This window comes from Amphiura filiformis, chromosome 4, assembly GCF_039555335.1.
Source record: "Amphiura filiformis chromosome 4, Afil_fr2py, whole genome shotgun sequence".
NCBI lineage: Eukaryota > Metazoa > Echinodermata > Ophiuroidea > Amphilepidida > Amphiuridae > Amphiura > Amphiura filiformis.
Genome location: NC_092631.1, coordinates 60,864,297 through 60,890,846, shown reverse-complemented (window position 1 = coordinate 60,890,846; position 26,550 = coordinate 60,864,297). Strand labels below are relative to the sequence as shown.

The 26,550-nt window shown below is 36.7% G+C and overlaps 1 protein-coding gene across 1 annotated transcript in view; it reads left to right on the top strand.

Annotated features, from left to right (window-relative positions):
• LOC140149897 (chitinase-3-like protein 1) overlaps positions 1-18,539 on the top strand; it is a 44,278-nt gene extending 25,739 nt beyond the window's left edge. The window contains exons 7-9 of the mRNA XM_072171915.1: positions 731-850; positions 2,547-2,694; positions 17,467-18,539. Coding sequence (XP_072028016.1) covers positions 731-850; positions 2,547-2,694; positions 17,467-17,744 — 546 coding nt within the window. The 3' untranslated portion in view covers positions 17,745-18,539. The remainder of the gene's footprint in view (positions 1-730; positions 851-2,546; positions 2,695-17,466) is intronic.
• The last annotated feature ends 8,011 nt before the right edge of the window (positions 18,540-26,550 follow it).

Genomic DNA, 26,550 nt, shown 5'->3' with positions numbered 1-26,550 from the left:
CTTTCGGGTCTCATAATTGCTACATTGTTGGTTTAAAATATATAAAAGTATACATATTTAGAATGGCAAAGACTTGATAAGTTCATCTGTGAGGTCAAATTTGGGCCAAAATGCTCATTTTGGCCCAAAATCCCAAAAAAACGGTTCTTGGGCCAAATATTTTTTTAAATTAATTTTTAAAAACTAGATAAAAATATCTAGGAGCCGTTTTTTTATTTTTTTGAATTTTGACCAACTTCACCAAAAATATTTGAAATTTGGGCGAAAATCAGGATTTTTTATGATTTTTTTGAAAATTCAGCATTTTTTGACCATTTTGGTGCAAATTTCTCGAAGTTGGTCGAAATTGAATAAAGTGCTCAATCCCAAAAGGGAGAGCGTATACAAATTCAAAGAACAGACCTTCCAGAATAGGTAGTCGTTACTCTGAGTTTCAATTTTATGCCTAAAAAGGAAATCGTATAAGTGTTCAAGTCGGAAGTAGCTACTTTTTTTTCAACATTTTATTGAGCTTTGATCAAAATTCAAATTCAGGTCAAATAGATTGTATACCAAGCATACTATTTTTCCACGATTAAACCTGGATATGACTGAGTTTCCTTTCCCATAATTCCATTTCCATCAATATTATGGAAGATAATTATTCAGATCAATTTGGCGCTGCAAAGGCGACAGGTTGACTATCCACATATCAGAGCCAACTCCATTTTTTGTGTGTGTTTTTTCGCAGATATGTGATCGAATAGACAATGGTTTCACAGAACGTTGGGACGGGCATCGTAAAGTTCCTCATGCTTATTCTGCCACTGAGTGGGTTGGATATGAGAATCCAGACAGTATTACACTTAAAGTAAGCAGAATCTTATCGCACATGGCTTTGTGTTATTATGTGACCCCACGCGAGTATTTTCAATCAATATTCACATCACACTATTCTGACATTCTCTCTCTCTCTAGGTGCCATATCCTAGGACGTTGGCGATCATGTCATGCCAAAGTTCTCTGTTATAGGCCATCTCCAGAAGCCTTGTCGCCTTGTGTTCAGCTCCCCTTTCTTTTTGCCAGTCTTTCAGATTTGATAACCACATCACTCTCTTCCTGCCTCTGCTCCGTGTGCCTTCTATACTTCCTGTCAATACTAGGTTCTCGAAACCATCCTTTCGGAGAATACTGCTTAACTCTGATTTCACGTAACAGCTTCCTGTTTACATTTGCTCTACTTAGGACATTGTCATTAGGCACTTTATCAGTCCACGGGATCTTCATCATTCTTCTAAGGAACCATATCTCACAGCTCTCCAATATTCTTTCAATGTCATTGCGCAGTACGATGTCGGGAGAAACGCCTTGAGATTTCTCATCGGTCAAATGCGTCCTGTATATTTCAAAACTATTTGAACAGATATACGACCATATATGCTAGCCTGGCTTGTACATTTTGCATAGGTATGGACCATGGATTTTCCATGGACCCAAGCGTTTGTCATTTATGGACCCGGGTTATCATGGTTATGTAACTTATGTACCAAATTATACAATATTGTAATTTCGCTTTTTACAACAACAAAAATAAAAGAAATCACAGCAACAGTATTATATGCAGTGGATCAGAAAAAATTCACTTGGTTTCTTTACTAAATTAGTTTGGTGTCAAACGCGATGCTCAATTAACTAAATCGTCCAGACAAGCGATTGGTATTTGACCAATGACTATTATGAGTTGGCGAACTTTTCGCACCGCAACAAAAGCGCGCTACTTCATTGGCTCAGCGATGTAGTATAAATTCAGAATTAGACACCGACCGTTGCCAGCATTTGCTGGTTTCCAAAGACGCTGGCCACGGAATACACACATGTACACAGCTGCCGGTATCTATATGTTTACGCTGCCGAAATTAACGAAACAAATGCATAAATCGAGTATTTTGAGTAATTGACGAATTTATGCGTTTATACCACAGTTAAACATAAAAAACACATATTTTGAATATCATAAACCAAAATAATATGACGCTTACAAAAAGAAGTAAAAAAGGAAAAGGATTTTTGGATCGGTCGATTAAAGGGCAAATCAACTTAATTTTTAAGCCCTATACCGAGGGATCAGAGGCATACCGTGGCCACCGAGTCATGGGCGGGCAAATGTTCAAATCGTCCCACTGACCCGCTAATACAATGTCTTTTATATAGTGCTACACATGTAACTGTAGTGAACAAAACATATTGCAATTGTAATACTAAAATGGGCCATAATGAGAACAATTGAGTATTTTTAAAACACGGAACAAAGGGAAATGCACATTACAACTTTTGGTCAATTTTGTCCTGGTATTTTGAGTCAGGAGTAAACTTGCCCCAAACACGCCCTCATTTATATCAGTACGCCTCTGTGACGAGTTGCATGGTGGCCGAAAAGAGAGATATAGACGAATCAGATTATGATACAGGCAATAAAAAAAGCCTTTATTTCCATTTGTTTTTATTAATATATTGTTTGTCTCTATGTTAATAACTACCAATATTAATTATTTTTATTCCGAATGAAGGCAGAGTACATATTGGCAAATAATCTTGGCGGTGCTATGGTGTGGGCACTAGATCTTGATGACTTCAAAGGATATTACTGCACCAATGCTTTCCCCGGAACAGGAGCATGGAGTATCATGACGGAGTTAAAACGTGGATTGCATGGTGGTAAGTGTTACTAATTTTACGTTTTAGAGATACACGGTGATGCGTTCCCTTGTTTGTCAAATTCCTGGGTTCATCTGAGAAGACCTTTGGTGCATCGGTTTGTTATCAGGGGGGGGGGTAGAAGTTGTTAATCGTGATCCCAGTCCTTATCCCTACACTCTTATTTTCTCGATATAAATATTCTTAACCAATCTTAAACACACGAGTTACGAGGTCTTCTCTTAAAGCCTTGAACTTTGCCACTGTATACAACCTTATACAATACTTCAACATTTAACAACCAATAAATGCTTTAAAGTTGAATTTATACTCGATCGCCGAGCGATTGCGATGAAACACTTTGGGAAAGCGATGGGCAATCGCCGAATTTTGCGATGTATCGCTTGTCGCTTTTGCATTTAAATTATCACGGCGATGGCGATTGCAGACGACAATTAAAATATTCTAAATGCCACAAAATAAATTTTTTAAACATCAGTTGCTGTCAATAAATATTGAATTGATTTATCACCTAAAGTTAATAATCGAGAAAGGTAAATTAATTAGCAAAATAATAGATCCAGTTGGTTGTATATGATTGGTTGACGCATTCACGTGTCAATCGATATCGCTGGGAAGTTGAGATTTCTTCAACTTGCAAAAGCAACGTCGTTTTTGCCTCAGCGATTTGAATCTACTGATCGCCTTGACGCTCTGGAAATGTAAGTAAACACTGGGCAAGCGTGAGAATCGTTTTTCTGCAAAAGCGATCGAGTATAAATTCAGCTTAATGCTTTAAATAACTGCATGTTTAACCCTTTAAACCACTAGTTGTTTTTAAAAGGTATTATACGTTTGTTGTTTAAAATACAGCAGACCTTATCAATAAATTGCTTAAATACATGAATGGGTCAATAGGTTGGGGTTTTTCTTTCTTTCTGTTATATTTGATGCTGAAACAGCATTCATATTTGATTTCATCAGATCTTTGTCAACTGTGAGATTCGTTCAACTAATACAATATCATGCATTAGGTATTTTGTTTTCTTTTTGTTTTCTTTTTGCTTGAAAAAATGATGTTATGTGCCCTGAGTACATTAATTTAATTTAATAATTTAATTTTTGTTTATAATTTAAAGCTATGTCATAAGAGATATGAAACAAGAAGGAAACCCTTGGAAATAATTATTCAAGAGTTTGTCTGTTATGACATGTTTTAGGTTAAAACCCCTTTGGTTACAGTAAAGAGATTCATTTGGTAGGATTGTTGAAATCATAAACTAGTATTTTTGTTAGCCAAATCCATAGAAATTACTCACGAATCTGAGCTTTCGCCATCTTGGCTGATGGCTTGATCACAGATGAACTGGTCCACTGCTTTTCCCGCGAGACTTGGTTGCTAAGGACGCATCCTCGTTACCCGGAAGAGATGTTGATTTTAGCAGTGGGTCATATACATGATCTAGAAAGTGTGCACCTTCGTCACGATTGAGTGAGTTTTTGCACCTCCTTCTGATTTGGATGGCCTCCATTGACCAAACCAGCGAAGTCGTGTATGACATTCCATGCAAAGGTTGCAACAAATCCTATATAGGAGAGACTGGAAGGCCGTTTGGGGTAAGAAAGAAAGAACACCAGAAAGACGCCGACAAGATTGCGACTAAGAACTTTACAAGAGCCAACAGAAAGCTATCCACCACAGAGCAGCACAAATCGGCAATAACCGACCACATAGCGCAAGATAACCATGTCATCGACTGGGAGGGGCCAAATTACTCGACAGAGACTCTAATGCGTTCACGAGGAGAGTCAGGGAGGCCATCCAAATCAGAAGAAAGGCAAAAACTCACTCAATCGTGACGAAGGTGCACACTTTCTAGATCATGTATATGACCCACTGCTAAAATCAACATCACTTCCGGGTAACGAGGATGCGTCCTTAGCAACCAAGTCTCGCGGGAAAAGCAGTGGACCAGTTCATCTGTGATCAAGCCATCAGCCAAGATGGCGAAAGCTCCGATTCGTGAGTAATTTCTATTTGGATTTGGCTAACAAAAATACCAGTTTACCCTTTGGTTACAGTAAACAAACTCAATCAGTGTTATTGAAAATCTTGCAAAATCCCCACTATGACAGGATGTCCCGTGCTTTGCCTAATGTTATTTTGGAAAAACCCCATTGCTAAAATAAGTGAATGTGACAGAATGATCTATTAATAGCTTGTTGGGTTTTTTTGTGAGTATAAAAGGTGAAAGCAATTTAGTTTGCTCTTTACAGAATATGAATAAAGTTTGTAGACTCTATATAATATGTGTTGGTCGTCGTACTTCAAAAGAGGTACAATTGAACCAGTTTGCACAGCCAATAATGTGCTATTTTAATGCAGCAACGAAAGATATTGTGAGCACATGGAAGTGCTTCTCCTCCCCAAGGAAACTAGCTAGTCAGGTTTATAAAACAACACATATGTCAGAAAGAAGCCTGTTTCCTGGAGAAAGAGAGTGATTTGTGGAAGAAGCATCCTAGCTGAAGAAAGTGTCATCTGTGCAATGAGTTGAGTATTTGGGAAAAGCATTTCTGTGCGAAGATTTTATACGCAAGAGATTATACAAATGCAAGTGTACAATTGACTTAGCTGAACAGTGCTTTTTGAAGGACAGGTGAACAAGGATATACATCAGAGATCCAGAACATTGCAACAGAACAACATTATAATCAACAAGAAGAAAACTGCCGCTTTAAGTAGTTATTATTTAAAAGTGTGATTATATTGTATGTGCATTTATTGTTCATGTATCAATCATAGTTTGCTTAGATTTTGTCAACTTAAGCAAACAGTGTATTATTGTTGTGCATTCGTGTAAACGGTGATTCTGACCTTGAGTCAATTCTCAGTGTAAACCTTTATCTCTCGCATGCATTAGACAATGCTGGTACACGTATATGCCTAATACGCATTTTCAGTTCAAGCCTAAAATCTCACACACAAATATTACTTTCTCATTGGTCTTGTAGATAAAAATCTGCATTACCTGCGTATATGTAGTCCTAACTAATATTTATGGCACAACACCGGCAGGAAATATTTTCCGTATTATCTGCGAAATCCTAACACGCGAGCATGTGCGACACATAACACGCGATATCCTAAGCCACGCGCAAACTTCACTCGAGGCATGGCTGCATAACTGTTTGTGTTAAATTGGTATAGTTTTTATATCTGACTAAATTCCTAATACAAACACGTCGGAAAATAAAATAGAATTGAATAGAATTCATGTTCTTCACTAAAGGGTAAAATCATTACTCCCTGTTTTTTCTCACAAAATACGGGAAAATATACGATTTAGTGCCGTATTCCGTAGATATTTCCACGTATTTCGTGAACAAACAGGAGGTAACTAATAGTGTCAACGACATTTTACTTTCCACTTTGTAGCGTGCTGTCAAACAATACTTCCTTTTTTGGTAATCTTGGTAAATCACATCCAATATTCATAAATGATTAATGCATCAATGTCATAATGTAAATAATGTTAATGATAATTAATCGATGTTATTCTCAAGTGGCAGCAATGATAAATCCAACACGTCGCTAGGCAAGATTTTGCTCATGACATACTGAAATTTCATGACATTTCCACCCTGCGTATAAATTTCAAGAGAGAGGGCGAGAGAGACGGAAAGAGAGAGAGAGAGATAGAGAAAGGAGAAAAAAATCCCCGGGAATCTAACCAAAACACCATACAGCAATCTCTGTCCTAATACTAGTAATAACAAGCCATAATGTATGATTTCCGTCAAATTTTAATTTTGCTATTCTTTATGTAACCACAATGCTGAAATAATATTAGTAATATCTGACAGGGATCTGTTGATTTTAAAGAATGTCTCCGGCAATCACGACATTATACCTTATGTTAGAAAAAAATAATTATCAAGCACGAATCACATTGTTTTATTTAAAAGAAACTCATATTGACCATCAAAACGAATAAAAACAGTCGGGCCGAAATTGTCTAGGGCATTGACGTCATGGTTATTTGTGCTCAACTGTCGCCAGCCTTAATTGTATTACTGGAACGTTATTGTACCAGACAATTTCGGCTCCCGGGAATTTTGAATATCGCGTTTTGAGACATAACTGGGGGAAGGAGCCCTGGACGCCACATTGGGGGCGCCAAATTGACCAATTCAGCATCGATTCTGCGCCTCTCCAAGCGATGAAAGTCAAAACTTTTGCGCACAGATACTCATTTAAAAGATCAATTTAAGACCAAAATTCACTAAACTTCATTATAACCAAAACTGCTTAGTGGGATTTGTGGGATTACTTCCGCGCTCCGCGCGTAATTGTTTCACGAATTGGGGTGCGCCATTAGGTATCCATTATTTATTTATCTATTCAAAATCCCGTCACATGCGAGTGATTTTGAATAGATAAATAAATAATGATAGGGCGTATTCGCGCGCATTCCAGCATAAATATGCATTTAAAAGATCAATTTAAGACCAAAATTAACCGAACTTCATTATAACCAAAATTGCCTAGTGGTATTTGTGGTATTTATCGAGCGCTCCGAAATCACCCTTGATGTGACCCAAAAAGCCCTAAATAGCGTGAGCAAAACAACATGATAGAAAGCTTGCGATTTTCAAACGTGCGTATTGTAAAAGGAACGGGGGTGGGGCTGGCTGACCCTTTTTATTGAATGGCCGAGCGGATTTGCCACAATTTTTGGAGCAGCGCCACCCCTCCTTTTAGGGGAAAATATAAAGTAGCGAAGACTGGTTTCTAAAAACGCAGATTTATGCGAACGAAAATATTGCCACCATCAGGGTAAGTTGGTGTGGCAGAACACACCGAGGTATCCGTCGAAGGAATCCTGGTCAGGCTTAAAAACACAACAATGAATATTATTAATTTGTTAACAAGTTTTATTAAAGTTTTTACTCTACAAAATACATCTTAATCTACTATATGAATAACAGTTTATGTCACAAATGGCTTACCATACCTGGCTGAAAGGAATGATTTGATTTTACAATGCACAACTGTTTAATTAAACAATTAGCAACAGTGTGTTTTATCTGCTGTGTTATGATGCACATGACCTGCCATACTTTATTATGACGCAAATGGCCTGCCATACCTTATGTTGTGTTTTAGCACATTACATCATTTTACATAAAGTTTCACAATTTACATAAACAAAGAATACTTTTTATATGGTTCATCAAAGCATCCTATACAATGACAAGTAATACATGGTACCTTTTTTTTAGGATTCATCAAAGCACCTGACACATGTAAATACATAAAAAAAGGTCACTGCACTATTAATTTCATGCACAAACTATTTCAAATGCCAAACCTTACAATTGATTTTTACCTCACTCCTGAATCCAATTTGTCCATTACAACTGTACACTATTTCTTTCTACTGGTATCACCTGAGCACCTTTTTACCATGAACTCGCCAATTCTCCAACTATTTTAATCTCACACAATCCTGAACAATACACAACTCTAACATTGTTCACAAATGTTAACTCGCAATTTGAGCGCCTCAAACCTTCGCGTCCCTAAACTCTCACTAAAGCTCTCTCACAACTCGCCTAATCTGCAACTTCTAAATGCATAAACCACAAAAGCGCAATTGCCAACATTAATATTACATTTACAATTATTTCACAAAATGACATTATGAATGCACACTGCAAGCATTATTTTTGAAACCATATTACGCCTACACACTGAACACACATTTAAATACGAATGTCCTCATGGAAATCTATGTTGCGCACAACCTTCGGGGGCTGATGCTGGGAGCCACATCAACACATTCTGCACCACTGCGCAGATTTCCACTTTTCATACACAAAAACAAGCTTTTTATACAATGACACATTATGGCCACCACCAGGTGGTGTATGACATGCATTCCCTAAATTCAGTAAATTTTCATCGTCAACCGTGTAATTGAATGGGATTATTTTGAAATTTTAAAACGCTTGAAATATCACAAACAAATAGGCCTATGTTGATAAATAATATAAATACAAGAAAACCGTTGGGGTTCGATAATGAACCCCACAAAACTAACCGACTATATTGGAAAATGCCATACGGCCGGGCGGTTTCACGAGTTGCCGGCGCGATCATGTCATCCGCCGCCTGGCCACCACAGACTTCAAAGTGCACGAGGAGTCTGCATAACCTTAAATAGAAGTCAGTGAAACTTCCGGTATAGCAGTAATACGCCGTAGCCACCCGTCAGTGTTACTAGTATCTCTACTTCGGGTTTCTTCTGTTTTCTGCGTGTCTTAAATAAAATACAACCTGTTTACTCATCGACACACATTTTTGAGTTGGTACACAAATCCCGCAAATCAACTTGACAGATTTCAACACACACAGATACAAGGTTTCAACAATAACTGCGTCGCTTATTACATTAAAATGATCTATTTTTATCACACAGCAATCATCAATTTCAGTGCTAATTTTGTCAACAATGGCTTGCCATACTTTGTTTAGAAATACACATCTTGATAAAAACAGCTTACTATACATTTCACAAATTGAACATTTTACATAAACCAAGGACTTTCATTCACAAAATGCACACAGAAATACAATTGGATATTAAGGGGTGCTTTACTGGGCTTAAAGGTAACTAGCGGCTAGTGAAAGCAAGAAGACCTGAAGTTGACAATTTTACTGCACTTTCCAACTAATTAAAGCAAGAGAGACCCAGAAGCACAAGAGTCTCCACCACAACCATTTAAGGTAAGGGAAGGCCTAAAATATGACACTATCACATATCCAATATATAATACTGATAGATTATGCAAATCTTGAATCAAATGGTGCACTACATACTTTAATATACACAGAGCATTTAGCCTAAACCAAAAATATGATTACGCAATCAGCATGCACAAATCTGGTAAATTATGCAACTACATGTTATTTAAAGTCACACATTATTTTAACCTGGCCTACTTTTACGCAAAGTGCACAATATCTGAACCATGCTCACAATCGTGCTCAAATGCTCAACATGATAAAATAGCTTCAAATATTTATTTACACAAAGTTTGACTTTCTGTACACAAAATGTCATGACAATTTCCAATCATATGTGCTGCTTGTTTTGCAAAAACATAGTATTTTAACCCAATTTACTTTCCACAAGGTTTTGTCCCAATCCCTGCCAAACAATGACCTGAACTTGAACTCTGACCCAATTTCAGATATTTTGACTCTCAAAACAATGTCCAAAACAAATACAGCCCAAAACATTGCTCAAAACAAACACATCCCAATTTGGCAAACATTTTGTTTCAGTCATCCCCTCAAGAAGCACAAATTGTTTGTTTACATTTAAATATGCATATCATCAAAATCATAAACTCACATTAAAAATATACACACAATGTCCCATGTCGTCGCCTGTCGATCTTGCTTGTCTGTCGTTGTCGCGAAAGTGCACTTTTGAAGTAATTAAAATCCGACATTTTGCTGGCCAGCTTTTTAATTGCGAAATGTCCATTGCGATGCAAGAAAATGACGTCTACGCTAAATCACGGCTTGAAAATATCCTGTCCATTGCGTGCGTCATGAGCTGCCAAAACTCCATTGAAGATATAACTCCAATCCAGGCGATAATATCCACTCAAATAATGCGAATCTTTCCCCATTTCTCAGCATACTACGAAGTAAAATGTCGTCACAATTACAACTCGTCAACTTGGTAAATTTGTATCGTCCATTCGCTGCTGTCAATTTTGCTCGGTCTTTTCCAATTCCACACGAAAATATAGTCACGGTAATCTCTATCTCTTCCAAACTCTCGTCTTACTCCTAAGTAATATTATCTGTCCATTTGTCGAAATTGCCTTCTCTCGTCGCTTTCTACTCGCCTATCCATCACGTAACACGGTCTGCCCACGTCGTCGTCAGTCTCACATCACGGATCGGTCTTGTTTCAACTTTCTTTATAACGGATCGGTCTTGGTCGTCCTGCATCAGTCCCCTGGTCTAATCTCGTCTGACAAGTTTCTCAAATCGCGCACCTCAAGATCCACGCCAAAGTTTGGATCAGCTGACTTTCATCCAATCAGCGTCCGCGATTGCTAAATCTTCACAAAGGCGATGCCGCTTCCTGTACAACAGCTTACAACGTTACCAGTACGCGCTGAATACAATGGAAAACTTACAAAAACAACTTAAGTGTGGTACAAACAATACCTTGATGTAGCCGCAAAACACGTGATTATTTGGCTTGCAAAATAATGGAAAAACACGCTATTTATAGAGGGGAAATCCCGTTACAGTATCATACGCCCATGCATCTATTCAATATCACTCTCATGTAACGGGATTTTGAATAGATGATAGGGCGTATTCGCTCGCATTCCAGCACAAATACGCATTTAAAAGATCAATTTAAGACCAAAATTCACTAAAAAATATGTGAGGATTGGAAATAAACAAGACACTATGAAGCTCGGCAAACTAAATTAAGAGAAAAAAAAAAATCATGACTCAAGTCCTGTTCGGTTTTTTTTTTCAAGTCACTTAAGACTCTCAATTTACAAGCTTGATAGGATTATAAAGCATGTCAAGTAGAATGTAAAATACACGTCTTATTACTCTAAAAATAGGCTTTTTATTTGGACGCCACGATGCAATACACTCTAGAAGCTCACTCCTTTATAATCGTCAGCAGATTTATATCCTCATGAGACATTCGTGATTTATAGGGCATGAAGTTTAACCAGCAAACATAAAAACTTTTCCCGACATTTTTCGCAAAAGGTTAGAAAATCTTGCTTTAGTGTGTTTTCATATAAAATGTTTAAAAACGTTTTCATGACATTAAAACCCGGCATTTAATGTTGGTAAAATATTTTTACCAAATCCAAACCCCAAAATATGACGTGTTTAAAACGTTTGAAGAACATTTTGTGTTTGATGGGTTACAATTTGATTAATTCGAATTAATATTGGGCCATATTAAAGCAACATTCACAGGTATATTTGTTCATCATTTTCCCACCAAAATCCCCGACAACACCAACAATCTTACCATAACCATTGTAATCAATCTGCGTGTTTCTACTGGGGAACGGTTGGCGGGTAATGCGGTTTAGTTTAGAGTTCTGCCAGTGGAAACGCACCAGTTAACGGTTGCTGGGTGTTGAACTTATTTTATGTATATTTTATGTATCACATTGTGACCTCAAAAGCAGCTTGGGGTCAGGAAAATATTTTCAATACTTCAGGTACACACCTCAACCCCTATTTTAAGCATCAGTAGAAACGTGCTGAATCGGATTGTGGTAACCAGGTAATACCGGGTAAAAATACAGAGTGCTCAGTGTAAACACGCAGAATAAGACCAACTGCCTTTTCAAAAATCACCCTTGATGTGACCCAAAAAGCCCTAAATAGCATGAGCCAATCAACATAATAGAGAGCTTGCGATTTCCAAACGTACGTATCATACGCCCGTGCATCTATTCAAAATCACTCTCATGTGACGGGATTTTTAATAGATGATAGGGCGCATGATGCGTACGTTTGGAAAACGCAAGCTCTCTATTGTTAATAAGTGATAACGTGAAACTGAATTCGCTGTAGAATTAGTGATGTAACAGGATTATTCACCATAGCGATAGGTGAAAATAATTGTTGAATGTATTGCCCTGCACTAGACGTACGCTGTAACTCTGCATTGATTATCAAAGAATGGATCGTAATTCTATTGAAATTTCACATTATTCAGAGTCCATGTACGTTTCACTCGCACCTGTACGATTAGTGTTTATGAAAAGAGCGGCATTGTGTTCAATCTTTATGATTGCACACATACACAGACATGACAGGTGATGAGTGCAGCCTACCTATGGCATGGGGCGATACAGTGGCGTACCTAGGGTTGGTAGAGCCCGGGGCAAGAACTCAAAACCCCCGACATTTTTTTTCTCGCCATATTTTTGCCAAAAGGTTGGCCCCTACCAAATTTGTGTGTCGAAAAACTGACAAGCAAAAAAAAGGTTAACAGCCCAAGCGCACCGCACAGAAATAACATAAAATAACAAATCAATTTGTTATGTTTTCTGTACAGTTTAGAAGAGAGTTTGAAGTTGAATCATTTGTTAATGTCGGGGTTTTATTTATTGTTATTTATTGGCAAATGGTAGGTCCATTATTTTTTTCAGTCAAACCGATTTGGCGCCCCTAGTGGTAGCGCCCGGGGCATCTTGTCCCGCCCCCCGTCGTTACGCCACTGGGGCAATGCATTCAAAAATTGTTTTCACCTACCGTTTTGGTCATTTATCCTGTTACATCACTACTTCTACGGCGAATACTATACTACGAGCGGAGGGGGTATCAAAACGTTTTAGAAATCACCAAGAAGTGAAGGAGTTATGTCAATAAATGTTTGTGTAATATGGTGCAAAAATGGTCTAATAAGTATGTTTACTTTTTTTTACAGTGGCGCTTAATGTTAATACCTGCCTCGGTAATCGATGAGACTATTTTTCACTGTGGCCACATCGTGCACTTCGTGGCTGAGCCACGGTGGCTTATCTGTGAGGGACATGTGCCCAGTTTGGAAATTCTTTTTCCAAAACCCTACAAGTGCCATTTGAAAATCACCACCATATATAGCTTGCATTTCATTTTCTGGGCACTGTAACAGTGTAACCCTTCAAAAGCGTGCCTCAATTTTTCCCATCTTGCAGGTTATGCGTGGTAACCGGGTAAATATACTTGACAAATTTTACACCATAATTTACATAAAGACCAGTGATTACGCTGACAAAATTCCATTGATATAGCGCCTTCACTTCTGGGTGATTTAAAACTTTCTGATATCCCCTCGTAATGTTGTGTAATGCAACCTCCCAGCAAACACAAAAACGTTTTAGATATTATTCGCAAATGGTTAGAAAAGGTTGCTAGAAAACGGGTTATATAAATGGTATAAAACGTTTTATTTAAAAACTTACTGAAAAATATTCGAACATAATGTTATTCAAGTGTTGACAAAGTATTTGGCAAAAATATTTGCAAAAACCATTTTATAGCAACATTTTGACAACATTTTAAAATATTGTTCTAATGTGTTTTCATACAAAACGTTTTAAAAACGTTTCATGACCTTTATATAACCCGACATTTAATGTTACCAAAACCAAAAACGTTTAAAGCTAGTCAATTTCATAAGGATTTGTTTAGTATTGTAGTTTCATTAAAAGTTTCAATACCATTTTCCAATATTTTTATCGAAGCACCCACAATGTTGACGCATTTCACCCCAGGCTTACTCAATGAGGGTCCAATACATATATAACGAACGGGGGAAATGCAATTTTGGAAATCAACTTGTGTAACTTCCTGCATGTACCTCATTTTTTTTGCTTTAAAGGAACTGGGGCTTCAGTTTTTTGACAATAAATGTTGCATATAATTCCAAACGATAAAAAAAAATCGCAATGAAAATGTTGCAATAAATTCATATGAAAACCAATTTAACTTGGGGCTACGTAATAAAAATTGTGATTATCTCTTTATGAACACCCAATATGGTTCAATGTCACCCTGGGGCTGGAACAAACAACATTTTCCATTCAATGATATCGCATATAATATTATGTGAACATTATTATTTTCATATATAAATAAGTATGTTTTAAAGATATCATTACGCAGGAAATGAACGATGTGATTGCTTCAAGGACGCTGTCGATCAATATCCCCAATTATAGGTAGTTAAGGTTAGCAACTATTTTAAACTGTTGCGATTTAGTTGTTCACAGCATCTTGCGAATGGTAGTGAGTTTGGGCAAAAATGCATTGATCATTTCATAGCGAGCGTTTCGAAGAATTCAAATATCACAGATATATTTTTGTAGATCCTGTGGTTCTTGAGTTATGTTGTAAAGAGGGCTGAAACAACAACACTTTTTGTAAAAGTCGGGTGCTACATATGTATCATTTTCTAGTGCCAAGCATATTCTAAACCAATCATTAATCATATTGTTGAAGAGGATAATAGGCTTGTACCTATGGTCTATAGAAATGTTTGTCATACAGCTCCAGTCTTTTTTTACTGTGGATAATCCCAGTTTGAACTGGTAAAAGCATTGTATTGTATTTTTGTAGGTGTGCATTAGCCACCCACTAACAATGAGAGGACATTCTTTGATCTCGTTGACTTGGGGATGATTTGAAATGACCGCCACTTCAGATTGTCATGAGTGTGTGCAATTTTTATTCCAACAATGGGGGGAAAGAGTCACATGTAGCAGCCGACATAAAGTACCTTTCGTGGTAACGAGTCACAAAGGAAAATGCGGGAAAATGCAAGAATATCATAGATTCAAGTTTCCAATAAAGAATCACCATACCAAGAACATCCATGTTTCATTATGACAATATTTACGAGTCTTAAAGAATATATTCACATGTATTCTTTATTATTACCATGGTTAAGGTATTATTAACTTATTTTTTCGTATTTACTAGAGCAATATGTACCACCAACCTATCCGCCTCGAACCACCCCAGACCCGAATGCCTTCAAATGTGATAACATGCCGAACGGTCTGTACCCCGATCCGTGGGATTGCACCAAATATTACAACTGTTGGGAAGGACAGACAAACCATATTACATGTCCCGAAGGGTTATATTACAATCCGAATGGGTATTGCGATGATCCGGCAAACGTCCCATGTGGTACGTATTGCATACAACGTAGGGACTACGTTGGGGTTTCTTTAAGGATTCTGGCTGTGTGAAAAAATAATTAAAACAGATACACATGATTTTGATAATACTTGGCGTAATCAGTCTTGCTTAATTACGCCATACATAGCCACTTGATGTTTGCAAACATATAGGCTGCTAAGGAATGAGGGCGTTTAACTGGAATCTTTAACATATCGTGCGTAGCTCTCCGGGCAGCGATCTTTAAAATAAGAACTCAACAAGAAAATAATGCGAGACACAAGGAACCGTTCAATATTTACGCCAGAGGGAGTGGACGTTTTAAGGGGGACTTTTTCGCCATGTTTTGTGATTCCTTTTTTCCCGATCGGCACCAGATGAATCAACCTTCCTTTTACGCGCTACTAATCAGGGTCTATTTAATTCTGTCTCAGATTGTAACATATCATGGTATCGTCTATAACTGAAAACTGAATTAAAAATACTGCTTTGCGTCTGACGTCAGGGCAAAGGCGCGACGTGATTGGTTGCTGACCTGCGCAGTACGGCATTTCTGGTCTAGTTGACAGGACGTCATACGCAAACTAGTCTTTTTAATTCGGTCTTCAATTATACATCAGTTCACTTTTGTGTAACATGGTGGTCGCCATGTTTTGTGATTCCTTTTGTTCGATCGGCACCAGATGAATCACCCTTCCTTTTCGCGCTACTTATCAATTAAGGATTGTAAAATATTACGGTATCGTCCACATCAGTTCCCTTTTTGTAAAATGGTGATCAATCTTTGACAAAGAGAGTACCTTGGACATTTAGCTCATCTGTTTTCTCACTAAGTATTTTGTTTTCCCACCGGTATCGTATGTGCAGTTTCTAACTCCTTCTTATTTGTCTAAAGAATGGGTCCACTAGATCTTATTTAGGAAATTAGCACAATTGAACGGTGCAAATGTGTCAGCGGATGTGTTGCTAGTTCGGGCTGACACGCTATGCCCAATTACAAGTAACCAAATCGTCCAGAAAATAAATTGGGCCCCTTTTGAACAAATGTGGCACGTAAAATTGTCTTTCAAGATTATGCAATTATTGCATTTTTGATTTTCAGAAAAACAAATAAATAAAAGGGGTCATGGAGTAAATGTTATATGCATTGGAATTGGTAATGTTGGCTTACAGATAAACGGCTTCTTTCCTACTTCAGGTTCAAATGCTATGACCTATTTAAATAATCTCCCTTTTTTAGCTATTTTTGCCATGTTAATCGCACAAATCAAGTTTGTACAGCGTAAAATAAACCCTCATATCGTCGCGTCAAAGAATTCACATAATTGACATAAGTAATCATTTAAATGATATTTCTTTCAAATTTATAAAATAAAATACCACTTCCAATACCCCAGTGTTTAAAGTTACCCATCTTAGGAGCACTGACCAGATGGTTTATGATTCAACTCAATTCAGTCACTTTTGCTACAAAAAGACACGAAAGTGACCCAAGCTGTTTTACGACTATACTTAAGTGTAAAGTAGTCGTAAAACAGCTTGGGTCACTTTCGTGTCTTCACACCATTTATTGACCATATTTTCTCTTGTTGTTCACCGATTTATTTAAACAACTCTTTTGTAGTAGGTTAAGAAATTACCTTGACGATAAAGTCCACACCAATACAATCGATAAGTGATATGTTTGCCCAATACTATTTTCTAAATTGTAATAACCTTTTTTGTTACAATCTGTTTGTGGGCAAGCAATTAATAGCAGGTCAAGGGGGACAAGTACTAGTTGGCAGGTGAGCAAGGGATATCAAGTCACAATGTTTGCGGAAAGCAATATTTTACAGGCCAAAAAGAAGGTCAAGCAGTCTTTAACACACAATTTAAGAGGCCGCTTTTATTGTCACAAACTGTTTGCCAGTCCATGATGGAACGGTTATATAGATTGAAAAGGGCAAGGATTTTCTGTTCACATGGGATAAGTATAAAAACTTATAATAACATAATATAAACTTATAATAAATAAACAAAGATCTTTCTTCTCTCTACAGACAACGGAAGCCCGCCACCAACAGGAGGCTCACCACCAACACCCCCTCAGACAACAGCAGCTACCCAACCAACTCAACCGCCACCTGTCACCACTCAGCCCTCAGGTGATTTCTCCTGTACTGGTAGACCAAATGGATGCTATGAAGACCCTAAAAGCTGCAACATGTGGTATGAATGCTGGAGCGGAAATAAGTATCATAATACTTGCACACCTGGATTATATTTCAACATCGACTTCTGCGGGTGTGACTGGCCAGATAATGTTAAATGCCCGTAGATTTTATTACGACTATTGTTTTATCCTTAACAAACAAACAACAAAACACAATAAAATCATAAAGCAGTAAAATTTCGAAAATATATAGTTAAATCTTCAGTTTTAATGAAAGAGAATAAGGACATTAAGAAAAATAACAAGCAAAAAGATAAACTGTTGAGTACCTCTTTAAGGATTTTGCAATTTGTAAACTGCAATTAAAATTCCTCTCATCTGGTAAAAGGCGGGCAGATAACCAACAATAAGAGACTACATCGGTTCCGATCAGTGTAATAAGCCCAATTGCTGGCTATACTTGCCTGTCCTGGCGACCCACTTCACCAGGTCTCGTGTGTCTGGCCGAAGTTTCGTCAACTCTATCTCCTAGATTTCAGCTGTCACTAGGATGCGCAACATACTCATCTATCAGGGGCACAGTTCTTTAACCCCAATACATTTGTACATTCATTGAATGACTTCTGAAAATTTAGGTACAAAAACTCATACTCTGCAACTTGAGGTCAAATTTTACACTATGGTTGTTTAATTGAGGTTGTTGAACTATGCCAATGGGATGAGGCTATTGTGGTCCATAGTGTGTTAATGCCTAGATATGATTGACATAAAAAAGAGCCTTGTACACTTTGGAGAAATATTCACAATTTATGGTGCTATTTATTCCAAATTTTAAAAACGTGTAGCAGTTTTGCATGCAGCATGGTTGTTGCACTGCAACAACCGAGAATGGTAAAATTTCATTAGATATTGTAAACCACAATGCCCACGGCCTTTATTCAATTTTTATTTCATTTCTTAGTAAATGTAACCAGCGTATAGTTGTTCATAATAAAAAAAATTAAGAACCAATAGCGTTTATGACAAATTAGTAAATAAACATATGAAATAAAAATATGAAATAATAAAAACTCTGCAAATACTTCGGTTCGTTACAGATTTCTGTGCATTTTTGCTAACGTCTTTTTGTTATTCAAAGGTCAAATCCAATGTGGAGAAAACACGTCAAAAAAGGTCAAGGTCAAAATAGGCCTCAATGGTTCTTGACCTATTTTGATCTGTTACCTAGGTAACGAAATATCCTAGATTGTACAATCCTATCTTTATTTGAATTGTTGTATCAAAGCGAGGATTTTGACACTTCTTTTGTTAAAATCGGAGCATTTTGATGTTTTTGACCCCCATACACACAAAAACGTGACATTTGACCTTTTTGGATTTTCTTAATCCTTATGACTAGTGGTACAACCCCCGGCTAACTCACTACTGAAAAAGCTCGATATTTATACCAAAACAAGTAGTATGGAGAATAGATATCGTTTGAATACGAAATTTATAATATTTAAAAAAAAATTTTAAATAATCTGTTCATTTCGGGCTGAGATCATCTATTAAAACTCATATAAATGATTCAATTTATATTTATATTGCCTTTTGTAATATTTCGAACATAATTTTCGTGATATATTTTGCAGTTATCATACATTTTGTTCAGCATGTTGTATCGATCAACCCAACTACGCATGCGCATATTGTTGATTAATTAGCATCAATTATCACCGTACTGAGTACCAGCTCTTACACTTGACCAGTCATTATATTTTTATTTTTTTTGGAGATAATTAATGTCATGGTTTTTCATATTCAACAATTTTGCTGAATTATGTTGCTTCCCTTTAATATTAAAGTTGTTGGTCATATGTCTCTAGAATGCTCAATTATTACATGCGATATAGATCAAAATACAGTAAGCCAAAAATTAAGGTACCAGTTATGTTCACCCCTTGTATATCCTAAACAAAGACAGATATGTCATAATTGGAACCAGCAGCCAATAGCTGGATCTTTTAGCTCGAATGTAAGACCTCATTTGTTGAAATTGTTCAAGAAATAAAGATATGACGATCCAAAAACCCAAGGAAGATGCCAATGTAAAAGTTGCAGTTTGCTCCATTGCGTGCCCTATTGATATGCACACAATGCGTTCACGAACAAGAGAACCAGCGCGCTGGTTCTCTTGTTCGTGAACGCATTGTCGCCGTGCTTCCATTGATTAACACGTTAAAATTAGCGTCGTGCTTTCATTGACTTGAACACAAAAGTGCAACTTTTAATTTCTTTAGTTTCTTTATATTGGGTGTAGACAACCGTTTCTTTAATTTTCAATCAATTTCAACAAATGAGGTCTTAAATCAGAGCTAACGAGTACAGGTATTGGCTGCTTGTTTTAATTTTAACACATTTTTCTTTATATAGGATATAAAGGGCTGAACACAACTGGTACCTTAATTTTTTGGCTTACTGTAGGTCAAAGGGTAAAAACAAAATTGTATATGAGTAAAATTTTCAAAATGCTTCAATCGCAATGAAAATTATCTCAAATTATCCGTCTTGACAAAATAAAACACAAAATTTATAGTTTGCTAAATCTGAAAAGTCATCTTATTCTAGAATCAGGGTCCAAGTTCAATAGCCCTATATATCCTACACAATATATGTGACGTGTCATGTAGCTTCATGTCAAAAGGAGACACTTTTGGGCAGGATCGTAATTGAAGAAATAGCCAAAAATCTGCCCGGGGTGATTTTTTCACAATTTGGGTTAGTGTTGCGAATTTGCGATGTTATAAATGATAGAAAATATTGTCTGATAGTTTCAGAGCGGAATATAACTGTCATCTTGTATTTTTGAGACATTTTTCAAGGTAATTCCTACTCTCAACATTGTCAATAATATTTTTAAAGGCTGATATCTCAATTTCCAATTTTATAATACCATAACTTATGAACTCAATATCTTCGCTTAGGAATGTCCGATTTCATTGGGGAAAACGGCATTGTGGAGCAAAATACCTCTATATTTAAGATATGTAAAAACCTCAAAATTGATATCCTGCCCAAAAGTGTCTCCTTTTGACATGACATGTCACATATATAATCTTGACACTGCAGAGGTCATAGCATAAAATCTATACTCCGCAGATATGGCAAAGTATATATTCTTTATTTTTACTCCTTACAACCCAAAGAAAAATTTCTGCTCTTTTATACTTTGATTTAAGCATTTTAAAATGTTATCCCTTTGTGTGACATTTGACCTCAATAACTCAATTTGCTCAAGGGTGCCATTTTTGCTCCCGGCGGATTCTGAATCTACACACCACTGTCTGTTACTTAAAAGAGACAGTACGCAACTTCACGCTTATACTGGGACGTCAATGGTCTCTATTCTCGACTATAAGTAAATTGAGATATTTTGGTTAAGCATATACGGTAAAGGTTTGCTTAATGACGCTAAAGTGGAATTTTAGGCACAACCTAAAAGTAAAAATGTGTTAAAATTACCACCAGCAAATAAGTGCACAGAACATTAATTCTTGTTGGAATTTCATATGAAATTTACCTCAAGGCAAAGGAGCCCAAGTGCGCCATTAGGCGAATCTTTACGGTATGACTTCCTACCCTAAATAGCGTAAATAAATGATGAAAAACATGTTTTTATCCCTTTATGACCTTTCGTGACCTCTAGCAGTCATCAAGGGGAATCTAAAATCAACATTGGACCTAGTCCTTCATGCACATTGGTGAGTAAGGTCAGTACATTATTGTTTACTGAGTGATAAGGCTAAGCATCATAGGAAAAATACACTGGATCTTTCCAGACAACCGATTTACTCCCGACTAAAACTTAGTCCCTGTTATTGAACATAATTATAAGATATAAGAAACCAGTAACCTCCATCATGTCCATGTTTCATAGAATTTTAATACATATTTACCCAGTATTGCATGTTTATCGTAATTGGAGCCCTATGACAAGTTTGTGCATTTAAATCTCTCTAATCTCCACGAGTCCTTGGTTTGTGAAAATATAGACCTATTAAAATATTAAGTGTTCATGTATTAGTAAGCATGTTATCAAGGCCTTATCTGCATGGCATAATTGAATATGATAGTGATACTTCTTTAAAAAGTGTATATTTTGAGTCAAGACGTAGGTATCATGAACATTGAAACACCTGATCCATTAAAAACTCTTCTTGTTATATTACATTATGACAGCTGCGTAATGTCTTATTATCCGCAGAAATACGACAATTCAGTATTCATGGTATTGGTGAAAATTCCGCGTGAAAAGTCAAATTCGGCAAATATGTCATTTCCAATAACGCAGATTTTCCCGAGGTATCTGAAATGCGCCTTGTCGATACAATAGCACTTAAAGGATGTCTCCGACAACCACAACATTATGCCTTTATCAAAAATTAAATCACGTGGGTTTGTTTGAAACAAACTAATATTGACCATAAAAACGAACTAATACAGCCGTATCTCAACACGTGATATGCAAATTTCCCCGCCACCGAAAATGTCCAGTGTAATGACGACCCAGTAAAACAATGAAGGCTGACAATAATTGAGCACAAGTAACCATGACGTCATTGCACTAGACATTTTCGGCGCGGGAATTTTGAATTTCGCGTGTTGAAAGCCGGCTGCTTTTATCCGTTTTTATGGCCAATATGAGCTTGTTTTAAATAAACCCATGTGATTCGTGCTTGATAATTATTTTTCTATTATAAGGGCTAATGTTGTGATTGCCGAAGACATCCTTTAAGCTGAAATTTTTGTTTACGACCTTTCCTGTTTACCTTTTATCGGTATTGACCCTGTAATTTTTATCTTGTCTGGTAATCTGTACCGTCGAGCCCTTTGCTCAACTGCCTACTAGGACTTCTACGTGTGTAATAATAATGAAAATGGCCACGGTTCAAGAGAATTCGGATATTGTCCGTGTCATGTTATGGTCTGTTCCGCGATCTGCCTCAACAAGTTTTCTGAAATGTATGACCAATGTTCCTAAATCTCAAATGTGGTACGAACCCTATTTGATGACATTTTCATTTTCGAATTATGGCAAACATCGCGAAGATACTGTTAGTTTGTTTCGAGATGCGTGGGGAGCTACGTTGGCCGATACGACTACTTTCGGTTCTGAAATAGCAGGTACAGTATTATAGGCCTTCTATGTTTTGTTTCCCCGATATTCTTAAACATATTAAGCACAGTTGCGACATCAGGATTTTTTGTATCGGAGTAAAGTGGGTGAGAAGAAATATCATGGGCATTGTCGTAGCGACGGGGGGGGGGGGGCAAGGGAGGCACGTGCCCTGAGCGCCACCCTGGGCGTCACAAATGGGGGCGCCATTAGGTATCCTTACCCCTGAGCGCCACAACCCCTAGATACGCCACTGATTATAGGGTGACATCTAAGATTCCACCAGGCGTTGCAACTGATTGAGCTCGTTTCAAAATGAGAACCGTTTACCTCAAATTGCCATTTTCAATAACTTTGATAAAGTGTTATATAAATTGCCATATCTTGTTTAGGTAAAGCCATAATACTAATTGCGCAAAACAATTCGCCATCTGTGGAATTCTTTCCACTGTTTTTAAGCATTAATTTCTTAATTTCTTCAAGGCATTTCTTCTTATTTGATATAAGTGTAATGTACCCAAGGAATGTGCCCGGGGTAATGTGCAACAATACATTTTGATTAGGCCTAGATTTTCGGATAATTTCTTTAATCGATATTACATGTAGCCACATTGAATAATTTCATGTTGTTTGGGTGGATTTCAATGTTTCTGCATATCATGTACCTACTTGCAGTCGCCCTTCACTCTTGATCAGCATTGTCCAACTTGCAGTATTTTCATTTTGATCAATACAATACATTGGGCACCAGTGGTGGTAATTGTAATCTTTCCTAAAATGGTCCCATAATACAAGTATATGGAAGAAGGCGTATAAAGCTGACACAGGTTCTAAGATTGAGAAACTTACATATTTAAACTTCTGGGGATAAGCACTGATAAGGGTGACACACAGCAGTATCTCAATGTGTTCTTGGATCTTGTGCTGTAAAACACTATAATTCACCTTTGTCTGTATGTTTGTTTTTATCCAGGAGGTTACTTGGCTGCCGACAAATCGTATCTTTGGCTAAAAAATCAACTAGAAAACGTACAACCGTACAACAAGAAAATTGTGTTTTGCAAAGAAATAAGTTGGTCAATAGACGGACTATACGAATACCTCCCAGAGGGTTTCCGTCATACGTTTCTGATTCGTCATCCTTATAAAGTCTTCGACTCATGGGAAAGAATGATCAATCGTCCAGTCGAAGACGAAACAAAGCGGATGAAAATATCTGAGCTTCCAGACTATTTGGTGCCATCAGGGTTGTTCTTCAAAGAACAGTACGATCTTTACCAACATGTGAAAGAGCGTTATGAACCAACTCCTGTGATTATTGACACAGATGACTTATTAGCTGACCCTGGTCGTGTATTGAAAGCTTATTGCCAGGCAGTAGGTATACCTTATAGCGATGACTTACTTCAGTGGAAACCAGGCAGAGAATGTATGGATCAACAGTGGGTGGTGGCCAAAGAACAGATCATGACTCAAAATTTAGCCAATAATCACATGGAAACTTTTGCCAGTACTTGTTTTGAAAAACCTTCTAAAGTACCTAATCGAGGTGAACTTTCAGATGATGTTCGTCACTGCTCTGATGTGTGCATGGAATATTATGAAGCAATGTATGCAAACAGGTTACATTAGAATGGTACAGAAGCAAAAACAGAAGCACTGTTGAGAAGAAGAGGAAAAAGAGGAGGAAAAGGGAGAGGAAAAGGGAGAAGAAGAAGAAGAAGAAGAAGAATGAAATATGAACATGTTGGTGTGTTAATAGTTGTTATCAAAACACCCTTGTAAACGCCAAATCGGCATTGGAGGTTTGATATGCATTGTGCGACAGCTTTTGCAGTTTTGGGACACTTTGCCCTCTGACCTATTGGGAAATTCAGAAAAATTGTTTTTTATGAAATAAAATATAATCTAAAATGTTTTACAAGAATGAAAACAAACCAAAAAAACATTATTATTGAATAAATTAATTATTTAAATATATTTAATGATAAAGTTATGACAATAATAAATTACTTGATAATAATTACAGCAATTTTTCCGATATTTCAGAGGTCAAATTGTCCCAAAACTGCTCTCAAAAATCGGAAGTTACAATGGCGATTGGGCTTTACAGCAGTATAAATATATAGGTATGTTAATTGTTTTCCTAATATCCCTGTAAATGCGTTGTAATGTTGATCGTAAGCAACGTCTCATATACTTTTACGTGAAATGTGTTATTAGTGAATTTTTATGTTATGATTTCGATGTGTTCATATCAGTAACCAGACAGAATAAGACAACGAATGCGGATAACCTTATTTTAAACTTAAGTGGCTATTTCTTTTTTTAATCGAATGAAATATTTGAAAACACTATCATACTTTGCTGTGGTTGATTATCCTTCAGAACATTTTCACTGAATTAAAATGACTAAACAATGATAATGGAATAATAATACAATTCACAGATGAGATCACAAGCTGCGTCCTTATTAATCAATTGTGTTAAACACTCCCAACAAACAAACAAACAAACAAACAAAACGGTAATATTGTAACATTTAGTTGCAAGTCGCTGCTTAAAGTTTACGTAATACATGAGTTTCATCAATGCCTCTCTTCTTTTTTCTTGCAAATTTATGAAGTACATAATGTGATGCGATCAAGCAAAATCAGTCGGAACTCGGCAATAATAAATTTTCAGTTTCGTAAAGGATAGTAAAAAGCATTTACAAAGCTGAATTTTGCAGAAAACGCCATTGAAATTGAACAACCAGTTCCACAGATATGAGCAATTACAGAGTTTCCAAAACTAGAGGAAACAAAAGCAAATATATCCTTTGTTTGGCTATATCTCAAAATCAATATTTCCGAGTTCCGACTGATTTTGCTTGATCGCACCACAAATATGTTCATCACCTCATCGACTCATACATTATCCCTGCCTACAGTGCTTTTATACCATTTTAGTATATCATTTTTGCCCTATATAATTTAGTTTACTGTTACTAACGATTTATATTAATCATCGTCATCATCAGTCGTCTGTGGACGGAATGGAGGAAGCATCAGTCTTCTGTCTTTCAATAAATCAGATGTGTATAACAACCTGATTTTCATATAAATCAGATGTGTTTTTTACAACATTATTTATACTATTCAAGTACTAAATCTAATCCAAATCTAAACAAATACTCAATAATATCGCAAAAGCGACATCTAATTGAGAAGAAAAATGGCCTACGATTAAAACACAAATACTTATACGAGAATACAGATTAAACATTAAGTTACATGACATAGGGCAGTTTTGAAGTGTTGAATACTACAAGACTCTAGAGCAGATGATGGGAGGTTATTCCATTCTGATATGGTATTTGGAAAGACACTATAATTTCATGCTTGAACGAACAGCTCTATAAGAACGACTCCAGTATCCAAAATATACTGCTCATTGTCCTTCAAGAACGATCAGGAACCTCTTATTACCATTTTACATATCAACTTACATATGTAATGTGCTTGATAATTATTTTTCTAACATATAAGGCATAATGTTATAATTGCCGGAGACTCCCTTAAAGATGTACTGTGAATTATCTTCCCACGATACTTATTTTCAGTAAAAAATCATTTTGAATGCTGCTACCTGTATCGAATATGAGGACAGATGTTGTAAAACATTACGTAACCTTAATATAGCATTTTGCACGCACAAAACTAGCAAAAATGTAGTATCGTCTGCTAAATGCATAAACTACTTAAATCTTACCGTTCGAGCAAACAAGGTAACATAATAAATGAACAATCGATCGCCACTGTTAATACCTGC